The 22433-nt window shown below is 31.2% G+C and overlaps 2 protein-coding genes and 1 long non-coding RNA gene across 11 annotated transcripts; 1 reads left to right on the forward strand and 2 right to left on the reverse strand.

The window, feature by feature from the left end:
- Nucleotides 1-285: 285 nt before the first annotated feature.
- Nucleotides 286-15122, reverse strand: LOC126855948 (E3 ubiquitin-protein ligase HECTD1). 7 transcript variants are annotated; one of them, XM_050604058.1, is made up of 23 exons: nucleotides 14878-15122; nucleotides 14228-14288; nucleotides 13637-13776; nucleotides 13318-13552; nucleotides 12888-13228; nucleotides 11763-12822; nucleotides 11075-11188; nucleotides 9842-10238; nucleotides 9601-9636; nucleotides 9031-9297; nucleotides 8382-8935; nucleotides 7364-8270; nucleotides 6925-7205; nucleotides 6545-6802; nucleotides 6146-6356; nucleotides 5650-5853; nucleotides 5143-5399; nucleotides 4873-5031; nucleotides 4164-4379; nucleotides 3846-4090; nucleotides 3173-3743; nucleotides 2041-3095; nucleotides 286-1868 (listed from the first exon to the last, which is right to left on the reverse strand). In XM_050604058.1, exons 3-23 carry the CDS (start codon nucleotides 13774-13776, stop codon nucleotides 1586-1588), a joined length of 7791 nt encoding a protein of 2596 aa, XP_050460015.1. In that variant the 5' UTR covers nucleotides 14228-14288; nucleotides 14878-15122; the 3' UTR covers nucleotides 286-1585. The 7 variants fall into 7 exon arrangements, with proteins under 7 accessions (XP_050460015.1, XP_050460014.1, XP_050460016.1 ...); XM_050604057.1 differs by having other exon boundaries at nucleotides 14865-15122; XM_050604059.1 differs by having other exon boundaries at nucleotides 14861-15122.
- On the forward strand, nucleotides 14628-22015 carry LOC126855952 (uncharacterized). The gene is made up of 3 exons (XR_007688307.1): nucleotides 14628-14737; nucleotides 20877-21081; nucleotides 21876-22015. It is a non-coding gene; the product is annotated as an uncharacterized LOC126855952 (long non-coding RNA).
- On the reverse strand, nucleotides 17024-22026 carry LOC126855949 (protein hunchback-like). Of its 3 annotated transcripts, none has more exons than XM_050604066.1 (4): nucleotides 21776-21915; nucleotides 19919-20057; nucleotides 19158-19420; nucleotides 17024-18956 (listed from the first exon to the last, which is right to left on the reverse strand). In XM_050604066.1, exons 3-4 carry the CDS (start codon nucleotides 19376-19378, stop codon nucleotides 17369-17371), a joined length of 1809 nt encoding a protein of 602 aa, XP_050460023.1. In that variant the 5' UTR covers nucleotides 19379-19420; nucleotides 19919-20057; nucleotides 21776-21915; the 3' UTR covers nucleotides 17024-17368. The 3 variants fall into 3 exon arrangements, with proteins under 3 accessions (XP_050460023.1, XP_050460022.1, XP_050460021.1); XM_050604065.1 differs by having other exon boundaries at nucleotides 17027-18956; nucleotides 19158-19475; nucleotides 21910-22026; XM_050604064.1 differs by having other exon boundaries at nucleotides 17027-18956; nucleotides 19158-19475.
- Between the last annotated feature and the right edge of the window lie 407 nt (nucleotides 22027-22433).

The following is a 22433-nucleotide window of genomic DNA, read 5'->3' on the forward strand; positions in this document are numbered from 1 at the left end:
TGTTTCCTTTAAAGATACTTTTGTTTCTTTAAAAGTTAAAGATAATACATAAATATTCAGTTAAGAAGCAGATATTTAGAAGCTGTGAACATTGGTCTAGATACTACAAAACATCATCTTTTTTTCAATATCATTAATGAAAAATTAATATTTTATAAACGTCAATTTTGATTTACATTATTGCATAAATATTTATAGTAAGTTATCTGTTTGTGTAATATATGCATATAATTCTCATAAAGAAAATAGAAATTCTCGTAAAATTATCTTTTATACGATAAAGAATAACACATGCACATTTCCAATGAAGATAATATTCCAATATTCCAGAACATTGACTTATAAGTGAGAAACTTTCGAGATTTTGTTACATGAAAACAGTAAATATATTCAAAACATACTTGCAAAAAAGAGTGTTATGAAATTCTTAAGTTGTGAATAATTTTTAAATTGTGGACCAATTTTATAACAGTTTATACAATCAAATAACTAAAATATATTATTTTCAAATATCTTTTAAATGTTCAATTGTTATACAATACGCACACACATACAGCGCACGTGCGCACACGTCCATACATATACGCACATTTAAACAAATTATTTTTTACTTACAATGTACAAGAAAATAATACATCTGTCAAATTATCATTAATGTAATACATATCAACAACCAATGATTGTAGAAATCCGATTAATCATAGTTTGCAAATTGTAAGTTCAATAATAGATGATATTTATAATAAAATAAAAGGGAATATTCTCTAATATAATTCACAGCAGGATTACATTAGATATAAATATGTATATGTATATATATGCATATATGAAATATTACAAAGATTAACATACAGAAAATTAATGTGATTTTAAGAGAGCATCGGATCAAGCATTGGATGATGGTTATATCATGAATGTATCATTTAGTAATCATGGATTTTTACTGAAATAGTGCAACATTTATCGATAAATAAATTTTTCTCAAATAAAAACAATTTAGGAATATATGTAATTATTTTACATTTAAATTTACAAAAAAGATTGTAAGATAACGAATAGATGAAACGGAGAGCTAGAAAATATATATTCAATGTGTTTTCTACTAATATTTTACAGCAACATCCGTAATTGTAAGCACTAACTTAAAATGTATAAAAATCGCAAGTTTACATCTAGTTTAGTTATAACAACCGATATTATAATTAATATTATAACATCAGCGTGAAACTGGTGTTTACACAATGTATTAAGTTAATATTTACATCTAATTATGGATGTTACTGTAAATCAGATTAGTGAGAACATGTATATAATCATTTCTGGAGAATATGTGTAAAAGTATTTCTGCAGAAATAAAGTTTCCGTCCCTGATTACTAAAAGTTGCTTATTATACTATATAGTTCGTAACAAAAAAAAAAAAAAAAAAAAATAAAAAATAAAATAAAATTATTACTACAATAAAGGCCGTTTCTTTCCTTCTCTCATTTCTATGCACATGTATCAATACGCGCTAATTATAATTTTTTATTTCCTCGCATTATTTATGAATAATTTGAATTTTAGGATTTAAGAAAAATTTTAAATTCAATTCAAATGAAATCCTCTTTCTCGGGTAGCAGCTAAGAGTCTTTCTTTCAGAATATCCTCAGTAGGATATTCTGGTAATTTTAAGTAATGAACACAGGTGTTAACAGAAGGATAACCACCAGAACCAGCATCTACTTTTCGTACGACAGTTAATCTGGGATGTAAATTACATAAACCTCCTGGAGGTAGAGCCGAACAACCAGTAGCAAATTGTAAGAATGCTTTTCTTTCCGAACCAGTCAATGATAATAGCACGTTGACAAATCTTTGGAAGCCAGGACTGAAAAAAATTAAATAAAATTTGTTATTAAATGAAATAAAATGTGTGTGTATGCAAGCAATACCTATTATTCACGAGTCTGTTAAACTATCATCTATTTTTGAGAATAGTATTAACGGATTATTTTCATAATAAGTTTAATCAAAAATATATTATCAATATTCTGTCTTACCTTTCTTTCGTGTATCCTAGTTTTGGCTCGGTATAATTGAGCAAATCTTCTCTCGTCCACTGTGGATTCTGTTCTCCGCAAAGCATTGCCCGCATTTCCTCTGGACTAAAAACGTGAAGTTTTTCCATCGGAAATACTTTTGAAAAGCCCGATTTAAATGCTTCGAGTTGCCTATAAATTCCCTGATTAAGGCAGTAATTGATGGTAAGATTAGTGTATTCTTTTGCATTTTCTATCGTTACTGCAATATCCGAGCCACCTTTCACTAATTCCACATGATCATGTTGAAAAACTTTCGAACTTGGTGAATATGTCATGGTTAATGTTAAATCCTCAATAGCCACTGAAGTACCTGATGAATGAGTAATGTACAATGACAATTCTTCGTCAGTGGAATTTATACCATCGGAAAAAGTTCTATCACGCTTAGAAATTGCATTTTGTATCTCTTTCAGAAATTCTCCCCTTACAGGATCTACCTCAGCAAGATCTTCTATGTCTAATAAACCAGCATACCATGGACAAGGTTCTAATGATGAGTACGCGGCATCTGTTTCTCCCTCTTCCGATATAAAGCTACTAGACATGCTGGATGACATACTGTCTTGCGTAATGCCAGTAAGACCGATTTTCTCGTTGACATTGTTTGAAATATCACCGCGGCACATTAATTTTAAGAATGGACGGGATAACGGTAGATCTACTAATCTATTATCCTGGAGAACTTTTGCTAAGAAGACTCCTAGGAACCAGAAATATCGAACAGCACGATCGCAGGCTGCTGAATCTTGTGGCAATGGGGCCGGGAATAAACCACTTGTTCGTGTCACGTAATATCCCACAGGCCGAATTTTCTCTTCAGAAACACACATTTGTTCTTCGCTCAAGATCTGTATGCCATTATCATCGGCAGCATCATCACATAACCAAAGACCTAAATCTTTACGTTGCAATTCCGCTGCAACTAATGCGAAAAATTCTAAAGTAGGTCCAAGACCGGTTCCTTCTTCTCCTACGAAAGCGACTTCAAGTATACTCTTACGGCTTGCATGTACCTAGAGAAGAAAATTAAAAAAAGAAGAAACAAACGTACATTAATGTATATGGGGTTTCTTGAAAATACAATTCTTACCTTCAGTACTTGTTCCGCCCAATCTAATAATTTCTCTCCTCTAGGTACACTGACTCGTTCATGCTTAAGTCTGCCAACACGAAATTCGTGGCTATCGTCCCGTCGTGGGCTTAAACCTGGTGCTCTTTGTCTTTCAAGAATTGCATCTCGCTGCGTTTGTAGCCATACAATAGACCGTGAAGCACCGAAGGCAGTGCAACTAAAATAGAGTCGTCTGGTTTCAAAGGGCAACAAAAACGGACAACTTCGTGCGAGTTCCTCGCACCAATTGGGCAATGCTCCAGCAGCTAGAGCTAGCGGATCTTGAATCTGTTGCACGATTTTGTTTGTAATTTTCTTGGATGTAAAGTCATCTGGATGAAGCCAATAAGTTGTGTCATTTGATTCTTCCTGTTCTAATGAGATACCGTCGTCCCGACTGGTGCTCAAAACAAATACATGTCTCAAAAGCTGCAGGACATCCTCCATGGTACACGCGTTTGCATTTTGCGTAAGGTTACGAGAGTATAATGTTACGATCGGTGTTGCTCTACCAGATGATTCCTCATCTCTAGCTTCCTTATATATTATGCTATATATATAAAAAAAAAATCAGATGAAACAATCAAACTACAATTTTTTCTATGATATGTCTATGATTTCTATGATAAATTGACAAAAGCTTAAACATTACGTGTAAGTTGGTTCCCATATCCTTTTCAATTTCTCTTGACGACTGCCCAATTCAGTTAATTGCATTAGTTCCTGGACCGCTTGAAAAATACTAGCGTGTGGATCCAAAAGAGGTATCTCAATATCCGGTATACCTGGAAAACCTGGTCCTTTCAAAGACAAGGAAAGCCTAGGCATAGGTAATGTTCCTATGCGGCTATTGACTTGCGCTTCACTGCCAGGTGGAGGAACTTCCAAATCCGTTGTCTATTGCAAAAATACTTTGAAATAATATAACATTTTCACAAGATTAGCTCTGCGCATAATTTATATTACTTGCCTGATTAATGTTTGTCCGGCCAGGACGTGGATCAAAAGCAGGAATAAGAGCAGAAAATTGACGCTTCAACACAAACTCGTCATCCCACGCGCGCCTTTTGCTACTCTGTGGTGCTTCTTCTTCCATAAATGCTGCCAAAAGATTGCGACTTACCATTACTTCTTCGTATTCACCTTCACAACCATCACCTTCTTCCTCATTTTCTTCATCTTCTTCCTAAAACGTGTAGAATGCAAAGAATATAATAGTAATTATATAATTTGTTTAATTTTTATTAACACATTGGTCATTCTATTTATCATACAATTATCATATTTAGTTGCAAAATTTTTATATACTTGTTTATATACTAAACAGTATTAATTAAAAAGTTGGAAATCTAAACAAATACACAGAGACAGTAATTTTAAAATAAATCGCCAAGTTGTGTGCACACATATGTTCAGATTAAATTGGGTTAAACTTTTTCTTAATAAAAATATTAAAGATATTATATTGTGCTAAATAAAATCTTCTTTTAAAAATCCTTTAAATTTACTTCTAAATTTTCGTCTAAGAAAAAAATGAATTTTAATTGAGACAAGGAGTATGTCTGTACAATTTGTAAATTTATCTTAGAATTACCTTGTACGATAAAATGCTGCACATATATATATATTATATATATATATATATATATATATATATATATATATATATATATAATTACCTCTTGATCATTTTCTTCATTATCTTCTTCCTCCTCCAGGACACCATCTTCGTCATCTTCTAATTCAGTCAAAAGCGTAGGTCCGCCGGTAGTACGACCTCCACCAGCGCTAGAAGTTGCTACACCTCCACATGATTCCAAGAAGTCTTCAAGACTGACCTACGTCCATACATAATATCGTGATGAACAAAAAATCTTCAAGAGAGAAAACACTTTAACAGAAACCACACACATTAAAAAAAAAAAATAAAAATAAAATAAAAAATTTACCTGTTCGCTATCACTACTTGTACTAGTCAGAGACATAGTAAGCGCTTGTCCTAAGCCTGGTCCTGTTGTCGTGGTGACACCGCTACCAGCTACTTGTCCACTACTTGTCAAGCTTGGATAACTTTGCGCCGTACTAAGTAAACCACCGGGAAAATTTGGACTGAGCGCCAATCGTACGAGACTAGACACAGAATTTGGTCCTCGTGGATTAGAACTCGTACTAGAATTTGAAGCAAGATGTTGTCCACCTGTAGGTCCTACAAATGTATTTTCTTTTTGAAAAATTTATATTGTTTGCCATGAAAAAAATAACAATGTAATGTATGTAATGAGAATTTTGCAGAAGTTGAATCATTTCTATCACACATAATGTATATAACCAGAAATGTATAATATTTAAGAAATATTTTTAATATAATATTTTTAGAGAAAAATGTACATATGTTATTACAAATATAGCTTGTAATAATAAGCATATTCGTTAATATATTATAACTTAAAACAAACCTAATGTTCGTCTTCGCGCCATTGCAGCGAAAGTCTCCAATAAACCAGTAGCAGCTGTTGATTCCAAGGTATTGTTAGCATCGGAACAAGCGAGATTAGGCACAGATACCGACATGGGATTGGTAACCACAACAGGACAATTACCCGTTGTATTTTGTGTAGACGAGCTAGCTTCTTTCTCTCGAGTAATACAGTCTTTAGCAACTAATTCGAAAGAAATGTATGGAATTTTTATATATATACTATCAGCAAGAAGAAAGGAGATTAATGTACAATCACGAATTAAACTGCGGTATCTTCCACAAACATAATAAGTGATTTAAGTATAGTTATAATTGATGATCAATATATATATATATATATATATATATATATATATATATATATATAATATATATAATTTTACACATGTTTGATTTAAATATAAGCAATGAATTTAAAGCAATTCATTATAGCAATGAAACATGTATTATTGCAACAAAAAAGTTATATGTACCATCTGTAATTCCTGTAGGATGATGTCTTGGTACAGATTTGATCCTTAATGAGTTTTCATCCGATTCGCCAGAAACGCTGATTCTAACGGGAACTAAACCAAGTAGTTCACCGCTCAGAAAACTATTAGTATTGTTACGTAATCTGTCAGCTCCTTCTCTCATACGATCTAGAACCTCAGCAGTTTCTAAACTCAATAAGCCTCCGCTAGCCTATGTTATATTATTCATACATTAGAATTCATATTTCAACAGTAATATGTTCAAGGTGTCTACTCAAATCTTATAAAACAATTCTCTATTCTTCCAGAGTATTTTTGTAATACATTTTAAACACTTTACAACAAAGAGTAGACATCTTATTTTAAAATAGAAAATTAAGAAAAGTATATAATTTTTACCTTGTTTCCTCTTATAGTAGCAAAAAGTGGTTTTGAACTGGATGCCCGATTACTAGTACTGTTAACCGGACAATCTGTATTAAGAGTGAGACTTTCAACAATAGTAGCTAAATCACTAGTAACGGCTGTATCCGGCCTGGGATGCAATACAACTGAAAGTTCACCCGTCGAGTTTGCTCCACTCTCACCAGTTACAGCAACCACTGCCTCGGCACGGGCTACCGATAACACACTTTCGGCTATTGATTCAGCAGCTTGCTGTTTGTAAAAAATATCAGAAAAAATAAATTTCATGTATTACAATAATTATTCTATTTTGCTGTATATGAAAACATTAATTCTACAAACATGTAATAAATGAAAAATAAAAAGAATTCTACCTTTGCTGCAAGATTATCTGCACTTGCGGCTTGATCGGTGGAAGCAACTGAACTACGCATAGCGGTATCAGTGCAATCAGGTAAACTAGGAGTGCTATTTGATTTCCGACCAGTTAAAACTCCACTTTTGCATTTGATTGTACTATCTGTCTCAAGACTAGTGCCGACTAATCTAAGATCATATTTTCCTTCTGCACCCATTCTATAAGAATTTGATCCACCGTGATCCCACGTTACGTCTATCCATCCATTGTGTAATTCTCCTGTAACTGTACCTTCACCTATAAGATATCAAAATAATTAGTTTACTTTTTTGCAGTTTTATAATATTGTTTAATATGATCGTTTAATGCTAATGTTATTTATAACATTTGTTACTACAAGTATCAATCTGTTTTGAACCCATATTCAACATTCAAATTAATATTCTCACACATACCTGGTGGTACTCCATCTTGATCCCTCCACTTCCAATCTAAACCTCTAGCCACTCTAACTCCTGCAACTAAATGTTTGAGGACTTGTGTTTTAATAAATCTTCTTTGTTTCCGTACACCGGCCTCGGCTTCCTTGGCTGCACGACCTAAATCTTCGCACACTCCAGTAACTTCTCCATAAACCTCAAAGCCAGACACAGATAGATAATGTGTTTGTCCAGAAGCATTTTTTCCAATTTGTTGTAAACGTAAATGCCGCCAGCCTTGTGTTTCTTCACTCGGTGGTTCTAATGTCCAGGTAGCTGTACTACCTGGCTCGTTTAAAGAACAATCGTCTACATGCGCATATAATGTTATCCACGTAACACCGTCCTTTGATGCTTGAAACATCCAATTCCTCAAAGCGCTTCTTCCATATCCTCTCGCGTGTCTTAAGGTATAAGCGTTAGGAATTATCCAAACTCCAAGATCAATGGAGAACCATGCGCGTTTGTCATCATTAGTGTGACAATTCAATGCCGATGGATCACGGCTGAGTATATCCTCGAGATGGCCATATGGTAAGTTTCTTCCATCGCTCGAAGTGATAACAACTAAACCATATTGAGCTGGGTTTACCCATTCAGGACAAGTTTTAGCATTTGTACCGATCCAATATAGCAAACCATTCTCATCAAAATCATGCTGATATTTAAATATTATTCTATTTTCTTCCTTCAACTTTTTCACGAATGTAAATGTAGATCTATCATGATCGTGCCATTGCTTAGCTACCATTTTTAATAAATGATTTTCTAGCTGTTGTATCGTGCTTAATGGTTCCATTTTTAAGCTACGGCCAGATCGATCTATTAACGCACTTTCGCCAGAAGCTTTTTCCAATCGAAAGCGTAATCTTCTAGTCAAAATCTATGAGTAAAACAAAATTGAATTAAAAAATATGCAGAAAATAATATATAACAAAAAAAAATAATATATAACAAAATTACACGTGAAGAAAAATAATATTACGAAGTGTACCTGTAAACCATAGCCTGATCCAGGTGTGTCATACAAATATACAGGTAATTTTTCTATCGATTCTAACACTGAAACCAACTTGTGGACTAAAATTTTAGCAGAATTATGTTCCTTATTCGTATCTTTTGTCTGAAAACAGCTATTAAACACAGTTATTCTCTGCATCCTAAGTTTAGTCGCCCTCAATGTTGGTGGTGAGGGTCCAGAAGGCGCAGCCAACAAAGCGAGTAACGCTTGCACAAGACCGCTGGAGTGTAATTCGTATGCAGATACTCGACCTTCCTCATTTAATAATACTTTAAGCTGCTCTAATGCGGATTGCAACACATTACGCCACTCACGATTTCCAGATTGTTGTTTCTGAGATGCTTTCTCTATTTGACTAACAATAGTACCAAGTTTAGCAACTACTCCACGTGGTTGAGCTTGAGCTACTTTAAAATAACGTTCATATATTTCTTGCGCTTGCACTTTGACTTTTTGTTTAATTGCTTCAATTTTAGATCTCAATCTTTTTCCTCTTTTACCAGTCCAACCTGCTGCAAATTCTGGACCTAAACCATAAATTATATAATGTAAAGTTTTATAAAAAAATCCTAATAAAAAAAATAAGATTAAAATACATAAAAATAGAGTATTTTTCTCATACCTAAACTTGTTTCTGCCGTGAAAGAGTGCTTTGTACCTCTATTTGATTCAAAAATAAAACCTGGCAAATCTTCTCTTAAAATAGTTGCCTGTTGTTGACCATCACTATTATGTATACATAATTCACTCTCCTTTCTACTGGATAATGCCCAATTTCCTACAACCAGCCGTGTAGTGCCAGGTCGAGAAAGCACAGGCTGACTTACAAAGTTTACTTTTAATTGACTACGCGCCCTTTGCAGTTTCTCCAGAAATTCACCACGATTTTCTGTAAATTATGTTAAATTACATGATACTTAATTAATGTCAGATCAACTATTATAGAATGTAATATATGCCATTATAAGAGAGAGGAGAGGAGAGAGAGAGAGAGAGAGAGAGAGAAACAGAGAAAGAAAAAAAAGAGAGAAGATAAGAAGATAAAAAATATGCTACAAGTTTTATATAACATGTAGAATGTAAGAAAAAGATCTATATAGTATCTATATAGTATCTATATAGTATCTATATATAGTATCTATATAATATAATATGCGAGTTATTACACAAATTAAACATATATATAACCAACCTTCAGTAGTAAGCGACTCTGTGTTCCTTCCTTTTCCTGTAGGCAGTTAGTAAAACCAGTTATTCTTTACATAGTTCCCCTCGCAAAAGTTAATCACAAATAAAAAATATAAAATAAAGTAAAAAAAAAACATTTAAAATGTAAAGAGATAAAGACAGCACTTTGATAAAAAAGATAATAGTAGTAAAATGAATAATATATGTGTACAAATGTCAACAGTCAAACATGTATATATGCTCACCTGATGTATCCGTCCCACCTTCCGGACTTCCGCTGGAATACATAGTTGCCAGTTTGCCATCAAGAATAAATCTAAACCATCCGTTGCTGCCATTCGATAGTTCTAAAGCCGCTGCATCGGACCAAATGTATAAGCAATCACGTCCTCTACATATACACCAGTCTCTCCAATGATACGCTCTACCTATTAATAATTCTTTTGCATCTTCCATTCTTTGATCATCTCCTGATTGATTTGATTCTGTTTCTGGTTCAGGTGTAATTTCTTGTGGTCCGGCTAAAGCGGCAACTTTTGAAAATACTCCTAAACGTGCGAAATGTTCTAAGAATTCATCTTTGCCTTTAATCATCAAATCTTGTATCATTTGCAGGACAACTAAATGACCGTCTTCATCTTCCTGTTAATATTAGAACACACACAAGTTTTTAAATAGTTTTAAACATAAAGCAAAACAATATTAAAACAATCACAAAACGGATAAGATAATAAAAATATTTATCTATAAAAAATAAATATATATAAAAAAGGAAAAAGTGAAAAATAATTTACTTTTATTATAAAAAAGAATAAATAAAAAAAAAATTTATTTTGCAAAACTCGCACATAATAAATATAAGTATTATATGAATTTTTTTAAAATTACAATTTGTGAAAATATAAACAGATCCCACCAATGATAAACAGGCAGTAGACAAAAATAGACCTAATACTTCGATAATTTTATTAAAAGAGTAAGATTTTTTTTAAAGTACATTATTCCATTTATCTTTTCGCATTTCAACCAGTTAATTTATTTATGTTATGTATTTTCTTGTAAATCTCGCAATAATCAAATTTATTGTTGCAATTACAAGAATGCTATCAGAAAAATTATCAGAAAAACTATTATTGGCATTTTATAATTATGAAATTAATTTGGATTAAGATTTTGAGACTAATCATATTCCATTTCTTAATAAAAATAAATGCACACACTAATATATAGATCTGTAATTCTATATTACTCTCGAGTAATATGTAATATTCAAATGGAGACATGCGTATAATAAGTATGTTAAATTTCACGCTCTTTAAGTATATTATATTTTATTATAAACGTTAATATAAACGTACATGTAAAATCTCGACGCAATTATTAATTTAAAAAAATTAATGGAATCTTGCAGAATTATAAACAGCATGGAAAGGATTAAAGGGCTTTCGCGAGCGATGAGAATATGCAATAGACGTTACCGTCTTATCGAGAATGTAGTTGCAACAAGACTTGCGAGTCGTAAAGCCGAGTAATTTTGGACCAAACATCTTAAAAGCCATAGGTGATGATAATGGCGCCTTTATTTCAAGTTCCTGTGAAAAATCTTAATAAATCACTGATATCGCCAATTAATATAATTGTCTCTCTGCCTGCATGCATGTTGGGATCTTTAAAATCTTTTGTGTGCAGGAATATCTCATATTTTTTTGAGAAAATAGAATTCTGTTTTATATACATTACATACAATAAATGTTTTATCATATTGATTTTGTTTGTATATTGGTTGTTATATTTTCGTATTGATATAGGACTTTTATATCTTATATCTTATATATATATATATATATATATATATATATATATATATATATATATATATATATAGATATAAGATATAAAAGTTTATATATATATATATATATATATATATATATATATATATATATAAACGAAGGCAAGAGATAATTTCTCCCGCAGTTGATTAATACACACAGAATAATTCTTTATAAAATAAGATATATAGTAAAATATACAAAATTTTAATATAGCACTTTCTCTTTATGATATTATGTGTATAAGCATAGTGCAAAGTGAACAATGTTTTTTAATATAAATAAGCGTGAAATACTATATATTGATACTGTTGAAAAAGTAAATATCACTTACCTCATTATCTAAAACATTGGCTATTACTTCGACAAGCATGGCTCCACATCCCCCGGTTTTGTCAGATCTACATGTTTCTATAAGCAATTCTGGTTGGATGTAATGCACCATTTTTCTGATCAAACTTAAACTCGCTTTTCTAACACTCGGTAACATAGTTGACTGAAAGGTTGCACAAAACACTGGCAATAATCTCTTTAAATAAACAGGCGCCATTTCAGGATCTCCTTTAGGTTCTGTAAATTCTTCTATTTCTGTCTCAAGTTTTCTATGTTCTTGACTTGGTGGTAACATCCATTCTCCAGGTGATTGTAAAATGGCTGCAACTTCTCTGTGTCCTTCATCAACACGTTCTCTGGCTTTATCCAAAGGTGTTTTACCATCTTCGTCTCGCAAATCAGGATTAGCACCGTGTCTAAGTAAAACTTTGGCAATAGCTGGTCTTCCAAAACAAGCTGCATAATGTAGACTGGACGATCGCTGACCTTTATTAACATCTGCTCCTCTATCGCACAAGAATTCGACCATCTCTTGAGTACCAAATGCTGAAGCCCAATTGAGCAAAGTTTGCCCAACATCGTCCATAAAATTAACTTCAATCCCACCTGTATCGATTGCTTCTATCAAAGCATCCGTATCTTTCGAGCGTATGCAATCAATTAATTGTCTATGTGATTTCTCTCCAGCGCTATCTAAACGTCTCAATCTTGGTAACAAAGGACCAGATGGACCACCGGTAGTGCTGCGACCCAATGCTAATCTACCTTCAAACAGTAAAACTAATAGAAGATCTATCAACCTCATAGAGTCGAGAGCGCATCGTTCGTCTCCTTTTAGTGCCTTTTCTATTGCATCTGGTAATTCCGAACGTAAAAGATCGTGCGTAATTGACGGTGATCCTCTACAAAGTGTTGACAAGAGACTAATTATGGTCGAAACAGAAGCACAGGATTTTGGTTCTGGAGCTGGAACTGTGGTTATGGTACTAGATGGTGGCGGCGTTTTTGGATTGCTGCAAGTCGCTGTAGTGGATGTGCCAGGTCCTGCTGCATTTGACAACCTAAAACAGAAGTCGCATATAAAAATATATACTAATTTTAATATGTAAAAAAATCATATACATACCGATATAAAAGTTCAGAAACTAATCCATTTGATGCTAATGGAGCAGGATCGATTCCCCTTCTGGAGAACCTATCCGCCAGTGATGCAAAGCAACGAAGTGCTCCATCTGCAACGTGAGCATCCTCGTGTCTGAGTAACACCGATAGAGCCTCGACGCAATCGGGTAAAGCCTTATCCTGAGGTTCAACTTTGCCGCATAGACGGGTAACGACTGCCATTGCTGAATGCAAAGTATCCCGATGTACGCGCGCTCCATGTTCTCGGATAAAGCACAACGCACAAGGTAGTCCACCAGCCTCAAATACAGCGCCTGCTTCTCTCGCACATACAAGTTCTAATACCTAATTTCAAATATAAAAGTAAGATTTGATTATTCTGCTAATCACATTTTATGCACTATCTATTTTTATATGCGTGAAATTAATTATACCTTTATACATTGTTCTGCTAAATCCCGACTGGCTCTGGAGCCAAGTCCAGCACCAGAAAGTCGACTGCAAATAGCCTTCACTGCGCCTTCCATAGCAACCACTCTGCGCGTACATTCCGCGGAAACATCCAAGTAATATGTAATAGCTCGAGCAGTCACTTCCAACACGCTGTCTGGCACTAATTCATCGAGAAAAATTCTGCAAAGTGCTGGGAGGAATGTGCGCGGAGGACAACTAAAATATGAAATACACTGTATATCATTATTTCATTATTTACATGCAATTATTTTATTATCATTCAATAATTATTTTATTTACCATTCAAAGCAACGATCAACATTATCGGACATGAGTAACAGCATGCATAATTGTTCTAATGCAATTAACTGCATGTCCCTTTCGTCTCCTTGGCCCATACTGAGCCATTCCAACAAAGTTTCAGGATCGACATCTGCCATCTTGAAAAAAAAAAAAATAAATAAATAAATAAATAAATGCTAAAAACCATATAGTTACTTCACAAAAAAAATTAATTAATATATAATATACATTAATATATATTATAATTATTACAAGTTGATTAAATTGAAACTAAATTAAAATACTTAATTAGTTTGTTTGTTCAGTGATTTAACAGTAAGTTGCTACCATATGTTCGTATAAATACAATAAAAATTTTTGATAAATTGCTATAATGACTGCTTGTAATAAACACAAATGATAAAAATCACTGTAGTTATTTCTGATCAGAATTAAATAATAAAAAAAGGGTTTATTCATTAATTACTATAAGTGATCTTATATATATATATTATAAAATTGGCGGTAATATGAGAAACAAAGAAAGAGAAGAAAAAAAAAGAGAACTTATTCTTATATTTTTCGTTATATTCTTTTCATATCACTTACCTTATATTTTAAATATATATAGCATCAATTGGCTCAATGTTATATTTTGATACTCTGGAAACTGTATAGAAAAAAAATCTCATTAAATTATGCGAATTAATGATCAAATACATATATATATCCATAAGAAAGAAAGCAAGACATGACATTAATGTTATTGCAAACATCTATTATGTTCAATCGTGTGATGCAAATCGTAATCTATGCAAGCTTACAAGTACAGGCTATATATTTTGGGTTGGTAATTTTAATATATTTTTTTATCACTTTGGTATCTTGCTCTTTTTCTTTTCGAAGATATACGCTAACTCCGAAATCAAATGCGACAAATATTGAATGTCATTACGATATAAATAGCGAAAAGTCAATCCGATTCGATGAAATAAAGACACGTGATTGTGGTGTATCAATATTTGTGCTCAACAGTTATTACGACTCAATCGTAATAAAGGTTGAAAAAAGGTTGGTCGCAACGATCGTAACGTATACGAGATGATACGATTAGTATAGGTATGTAACCTTTAATATATATGTTTTAAAATTATTTGTCTTGAAAAGATAGAGATAAGGCAAAGAAGTCGAATTAGTATGATTAAAAAATAATAGCGCATTTTGAGAGATATACAGACATACCTACCGTTAAAACGTACCGTTGCATACATTCCATTCTTCGTGATAGGTCAACTCGCCATTCTCTCACAGACGTGTCGTTTGCTAACGCGTGTGAAAAACAGATATAGATCGTCTATTTATTTCGCCCGTTAATATTACAGTCTATATTTTGCATTAGTGAATCGACTTAACAAAGCGCTTTCTCGCACACTACGAATAATTTTTTCTTTATATCATCGTCGTATACGTCACATATATTTCTCGTCTCTTTTCACATACCTAACGTTTAATTTCGACATAGATTGGAATCACGCAATTCGGTACAGTTAGCGAGCTGCAAGCCGAATTTTCATGTAAAACTGAAAGCCACAGAGTCACAGTTTAATTAGTTACGATACTAATCTGAAAATAAGATATGAAATTTCAGTGCGCATGCGCGAAAAATCCAACCAACAATATGAGAGCCCACCAGTCTTTAATCTCAATCTTTAATGCCAGACTGGCTTATGATATGAGTATAGCACGATATTAGTATTTGTGATGTACATGGAAAGAGTATATAGGAGACTATTATATATTATTATTTTATATATGTATATAATAAGTTTGAAATTTTAAAAATAAAAAACATATGTATGTATAATTATACGAATACATTAACTTCTATTTTTTATTTTATAGGAATTATTAAAAAAATTAAATTAATATTAATATTTTTCAAATAAATTACATATATATTTAATAATACAATTTAGTGCAGCTGTTATTACATTTATCAATCATAATTTATTTTTATTAATATGATGTATTATTATTAATAGAATTATATAAAATAAACTTTTTGTATTTTTATATGTTCGAAAAATATACATTCATATATAAATTTTCTTATTTGTACATATATATAATCTATATATATATATATATATATATATATATATATATATATATATATATATATATATTTAATTATGTGTGTTTGCGCGCGTGAGGTACGATTCACAACCATGTCATACAATTTTTACTCATCATGCAATGCCATCATTCAATGATTACATAAAAAAAAGAAAAAGAAAATATATATCCAAGTATACAATACACAAAAAAAAAACAGATATGTAGAGAAACTTTTCGATAGAAAAATTTGCTAAGTTATAATAAATATAGAAGCATGACCGAGTCGGTTAAAGAAATACAAAAATAATAAGACTAATTTAAAGTAAATGAAAAAAAATATGCACATGTTTTTATGTAAACCATATTAAGTGGATTTTATCTAATCCACTTAATATGATCTATATAGAAACCACCAAAAAATCCACAAAATCGCATAATTTTGAATCTGATTCACAAATAAAAATGTATGTCACCAACTATACGTCATGCTAAATTGTTAACAAGGGAAGTTTAAATATAAAAATATAGTTTTAAATAAGAAAAAGGTTTTTGATGAACTCTAGAAACTTCTTATGTATATATAGATATCAAAAAAAAAAAAAGAAAAAATACTATTAAAGAGAAAAAAAAAACAAAACAAAAACGGAGAATAATAAATCGCAAAAATAATATAGTGTGAGATTTCTACAAATAAATTTCAGTGTCTAATAATATTTCATATTTTTGTCACACATACATGAAAATTTTTCTTTGTAATTGCAAGTGCGCACACACTTAATACTACCGTAATAAGAAAAATTTTTTCAGATTTATAAAAAAAGAAGTTAAAAAAGTTAGAAAATCTCGAAGAATGCTAGAAGTAGTCCAATTATTGAAAAATAATATCAGCAGTACCAAATTATTTATATTTTATGTCTAATTTTGCATATTTGTAATAATAATTTGGAATTTTTTTGTTAATGAAAGAATTTACATTAACTTCTAAAGAAGATAAAATGATGCAAATAATTTTTGTTAGAAAAAGATATTTATAGTACCTGTCGATTATCTAATCTAATAAATGCATATCATATATATATATATATATATATATATATATATATATATATATATATATATATATATACCTGACAAAGCATCGAGATCTTTAATTATATAAAAAAATAAAGAAGAAAAAATTGAAAAAAAGAGATTATCTTGGTCATAACGTGTGTGTGTGTGTGTGTGTGTGTGTGTGTGTGTGTGTGTGTGTGTGTGTGTGTACTATAATATATACATATACAAAGTGTTAACAAAAATTTCTTATCTAAAAAAAAAAATTTTTTAAATTTTGTTTGACTGCAGAAATATTACTGTTATAACAGTGCCTTAAAATTTTTATTAACGCTTTGTATATATATCAAGAGACACGCGCCATATATAAACATGTCTTTCCCTACTTTTCTTTAAAATTATATATATTTGCCAATCTGGCAAATGCAAGCGCCTCTCAAAGCGTCTATATTGACATTTTTGACTAGAATTGTATTGAAAAGTTCCTTCCCTGTCTCATTCACTTTCTTTTTCTTATATACGTTTTTTATGACGTACAGGATTTTTCTCTCAAACGAATTGCCGTCCGATTTATCGCTTCTATGTATGCTGTGATTGAGCGATATGCAGAAAGAAAGATAATTTATCGGTACAGTGATGACCGCACATATTGCACGTATAAGGATCATCGAAGCCATGACAACCCATATGCATGGTATACATGACAACGTTACCGAACGTGATCTCACAATAATGACAAATGTGCTCGATGTCGATTGAATCGATGATAGCTTTGCCTTTGCTGTCTTTAATATTTTGATTTTCTTCTCGGAAGATGGGTTCATTAATTGTCGAAGATTTGGGGTATTCCATTTCTTTCTGCTTTGGTCTCGTGTTCTCTTCCATCGCGCGACGTTCCAGTTTCATAGCTCTACCCTTGCGTTTATTGGTGCCGATGATCTTATGTGAATTTGTAGTTAATAATTTTAATTGAAATTGATTTTTCTCATTTACCTCGGCGATGCGGAGATCCAACGGTGCATCTGTAGACTCATCTTTTTGTGACTTTAGTTGAGTTTTTAGCGTCACAAATGTCGAAGATTCGCTAGTATTTACGTTATCAGAAATATGAAGTTTATTAGCATCATTTTCGTTTAAACAAGTTAGAGGCAGATGCTGGATATATTCCTCAGGCATTTTCATGATTTTTATGCACTCCAATGTATTAGCGTGGGCGTGATTAATTTCATGCACATTTTCGTGAAATTTCGCATCCTCGCGAAGCAGAAGGTGGTTTGACAAGTTAAATGCAGCAACCAAATCATTATAAGGAAACGTCACGACAGATTGGTTCTGTTTCATGTTATTCTGCATTATCGAATTTGCATTATTTATTTCATTCACTGTGGTCAGAGTTAAATAATGAGCGACTGGTGATTGAAGTGGTAAAATTGGAGAAGTTGGTGCTAAGTTAAGCTGGCTATTGTCGATCGTCATACTTTGATCAGTACTTTGATTCAATTCATCCTGTTTTTCAGCAGGTGGCTTTTGTTTGGGCCCGCGTTTAGTACCGTAGACATCGATGATGGAGAAGGGATTTGGCGAGCCATCAGCGTTTAATACCATCGCTGGTTGATGATTTTTCTTTCGTAGGTGCTTCTTTAGTGCATTGCAAAACTTAGTCTTGTACGTGCAGTTCGCACATCTATATGGATAAACATCCGAATGTTTTTTTAGGTGGCTAGTTAGCATTGATTTGCTTACGCATGTATAGGAACACTTTTTGCACTTGAACGGCTTGGAGCCGTCGTGAACACTAAGCCAGTGGTGATTCATATGATGTTTATATTTCGTAACAAAAGAGCATTGCGAACAGGTAAAGCCTTTGATGTGACAGCGCATATGTTCCCAATATTCCATTTTCGTGCTTGCTACGAAGTTACATTGTTTGCAAGTTTTACCTTCTCGAAAACTTTTGTTTTGCCTCTGATTTACATTGCTTTGCGAAAGTTTAGATTTGTCGATCTCCTCTGTCTCATGTGCGATATAATCTTCTAATGTAGGAAAAGAATAATTGGTTTCGCCTTCAAGAAATTTGAAGATTGGCAATTGCGCGAGGATGGCTTTAAAATTTGGATTGTTGCATTTCGATGTGCAATGGCTGATTAAATGTTCGATAAATTTTGATCTGAAAACATGCAATTTATAAATAAATATTTTCTTTTGAATTTTCTTAAAATTGAGAGCAGATTCACTGATAATTATATATATATTAATGTTTATACACACACGCATACTGTATATAAGTGTGTATGTGTTTCAGTATACCTTAAAGCCCGTTATATATATACATGTACATATATACTGTTATAATAGTTTAATGATGCACCTGTTTGATGTAATAAAGATACATATCGGACATTGCAGGGTGTTCTCTGTGAGATTGATATCCTCACTGGATGGTTTCATAATGTTTGACATAATGTCCGATTGATTCACTTGATACTTGTTCATGTCTTGATGTTGCGTAACTTCCTCGGGTAAGTTGGAATTTTCGTAAACGAGTTGCAGACTATTTTTGGAAGTGGGTGACAAGTTATAATTCATCATGAAAAATAATCTTTTGCTTCTCGATCAGTTGGAATTATTGGTCTAATGATGGAACAAAACATCGAAAAGAATTATAGCTTTTTTCCAGCTCTTTTCTCTGTAAAAAATCATTCCATTTCATAAAGATAAACACAAGTGCTAAAATTAAAAGATTTTAAGAATTTGTGGAATAATTTAATTATGGATTTTTTTAATTGTTTTTTTTTTATCTATTTAACGTACGAGCTTATTAGGCTTATCTTTTTTTAAGAATATGTTTCTGAACGAATTTTTATAATATGTTTAAACACAATTAATCTCTTTAAATCTCTTCAAAGATGAAAAAAATTTTACTTAATAAATTAAAAGATTAAAATCTTGAAAATCATAATATTATATATATATATATATATATATATATATATGTATATAAATATATAAATCATAATATTATATATATATATTAAAATACATATTTTTTATACAAATTTCAATTGTCATGAAATTGTATATAGTAAGTAGCTAAAATTTAATTGGGAAATGCTTTGTACGATTACTCACCACAATTTTATCACCCCAGTTGAGCGTGATTTCTGAATGACAAGGATGTTATTGTTCCTTGACAATGGGGCCTGTTGCTAATTCGATACGTGTATAAAACTTTGTTTTATTTTGATTTTCCTTCATCTCGTCATTATTTCTAAAATATAAAATTGATAGCTAGAAATTTATGATTATACAATATTATACAAAACAGACATTTATTTTATTTTATTTAAAATAAACCATACAGTTTAATTGCAAAACCTGAATTCTCTTTTTCATAAAAATAATAGACGTAAGCATTATCGCGACATAATAAATCGGATAGCCTGTAAGTCCATTTGTGATTTTATTGTAATTAATCAAAGACGCTTTATTTCGTCTATAAATATCACTATTTACCGAAAACTTTTTCTGTTTATACAAGAAAGAAAAAAATATTTAAAACATATTAAGAAAAGCTCTTTGAATTAATGATCAGTAATAGTTCGATCAGTAATAGACGAACTTTTTTCAAATCATTTAATGCTTGTCGATTCAATAGCCATTTTCTTAATTTGACATAACAAATTTCGAATGAACAGCATTGTTTTCTACTAAAGGTCACCGACATAGTATTTCGAAATTCCAAGATATACGTCAAGATCATAATAATCAATAAATAGAAAATGTACGAATAAATGGAAATTTTGATTGACAAATGTATATAATACACACACTCACAGAGAGAGAGAGAGAGAGAGAGAGAGAGAGAGAGAGAGAGAATCGATTTCTTTTCTATGATAAAACGGAATATATTTTAAAATATCTATTATGATACTAAATATTTTATTGTATAATAAAAAATATATATAAAATTTTTATTAATTATTTAATTACAAATATTTAATTACAAATTATTTAATTAGAAATTTATTTAATTTTGCTGCACACGCACATGCAAAAATCTTTTATTAATACACGTATATTTTTGCAGAATAACCGACAGACATTTAATGGATTACATTTAAGAATATTTAATAAATTCAGTAAAATATATAAATAAACTTGTTTACATGTGAAAATATACTCAATATTAGTAAATAAATATACGATAGGACGGCAAACTATTTGACAAAGAAGAAACAGAAATAAGAGAAATTACAACAATCTTCACATAGCTTCTGTCGTTCGATATAAAAGTAAGTATAAAAAGATTTATAAATAGAAAGGCAAAAGAAGATATAAGAAGCAAGGCAAACAAGAATCGAGAATAAATTTTTTAATAATTGCTTTTTTATATTGAAAAAAATAGTAAAATTTAACAAAATGTTTCTTTTTTCAGTTCTTCTTTTCAAATTTTTGTGAAGTTATTTTAAATCACCAGTTTTCTCTTCATGCACGCTAGCCAAATAAAAATTTCAATGTTTAAGAAATAAAACAGTATATATTTCAAAGAAAGTTTAAACTGAAAAAAGATATAAAATTACAGTCACATTACAAACACAGCTTCGAAAACAAAATTCCTTATCCTTGTTCTTATAAGTAGTTATTCCAAATTTGAAAGAAATACTATCTCTTTTTTCACGTGTGTTAAAAGGATTCTTATATAAATAGCTCACACATACACACATTACAGAAATAATATTCGACAAAATTTACAACTAATTTACAATAGTAAATTGCATGCAATTATAATATCTATTAATCGAATCGCTTGACTACACAATCTATAAAATACTCAAATAGAATTAATATGATATAGCTATTAACTAATTAGTTTTAAATATTCTATTAACTGAGTTTAGTAACAAAACCATATTATTTTCAAAATTTGTTTTACGGGTTATTAAATTGCCAACAATTCAATCATTTAAAGTATTTATTTAATCAAACCTGATGCAATCTTCAGTTTTACCGTCCTTCAATTTTAGTTACAGATTTTCTTTTATAGAAGATTTATATAAGAAGTATTTATTTTCTCTCTCTCTTACAGGATGCTCACAAAAAAGCGTCAACGGATCACTCACTGTTTTTTTTTAAATCACGATATATTATAACATATTGTCCTTATATTGTCTACCGATTATGAACGCAAGTTTCGAACATCTGAAAGAACGTAAGTAAGGTCAGGATGAAATAACGACGACATTCTAAGTCCCAAAGTGAAATAGCCGCATATTTCTGGATTCTGTCGAAGGGGCATTTATTTTCCCTCTCTAGTTCGTCTGCCCAATCAGAGTTATTCGGATTCATAGACGATTTAGCAGACACTGTTCCCTTTCTCCCACCTCTTTTGCGACACATGATTGTGACTATTGCGAATCTTCTATATCAAAGAGTTGCTGCTTAAGCCTTTCTGCTGCTTAAGCAACACAAGTCTTTTTATCATTTCCAATAATTGTTGTTATAATACATTATGCGTCGATTATTTTTTTAAGTAAAAAGTATGATTCTCATCATATGATTTTTTTTTAATTTTACTTTGTACGTTTATTATTTTTTATGCAAAATTTTTATAGTGTAATTAAGTTTTTGATACAAAATATATACA

Source organism: Cataglyphis hispanica, chromosome 17, assembly GCF_021464435.1.
Source record: "Cataglyphis hispanica isolate Lineage 1 chromosome 17, ULB_Chis1_1.0, whole genome shotgun sequence".
Lineage (NCBI taxonomy): Eukaryota > Metazoa > Arthropoda > Insecta > Hymenoptera > Formicidae > Cataglyphis > Cataglyphis hispanica.

Excerpts from the sequence above, each read along its gene's own strand:
- LOC126855949 (XM_050604066.1), bottom strand. The coding sequence starts at position 19,378 with ATGATGAATTATAACTTGTCACCCACTTCCAAAAATAGTCTGCAACTC. Across the intron at positions 18,957-19,157 it reads ATCTTTATTACATCAAACAG|ATCAAAATTTATCGAACATT; the intron begins GTGCATCATTAA and ends GCATGTTTTCAG.
- LOC126855948 (XM_050604058.1), bottom strand. The coding sequence starts at position 13,776 with ATGGCAGATGTCGATCCTGAAACTTTGTTGGAATGGCTCAGTATGGGC. Across the intron at positions 8,271-8,381 it reads GATCAGGCTATGGTTTACAG|ATTTTGACTAGAAGATTACG; the intron begins GTACACTTCGTA and ends TTTTACTCATAG. Across the intron at positions 5,854-6,145 it reads TCCTACAGGAATTACAGATG|TTGCTAAAGACTGTATTACT; the intron begins GTACATATAACT and ends CTTTCGAATTAG.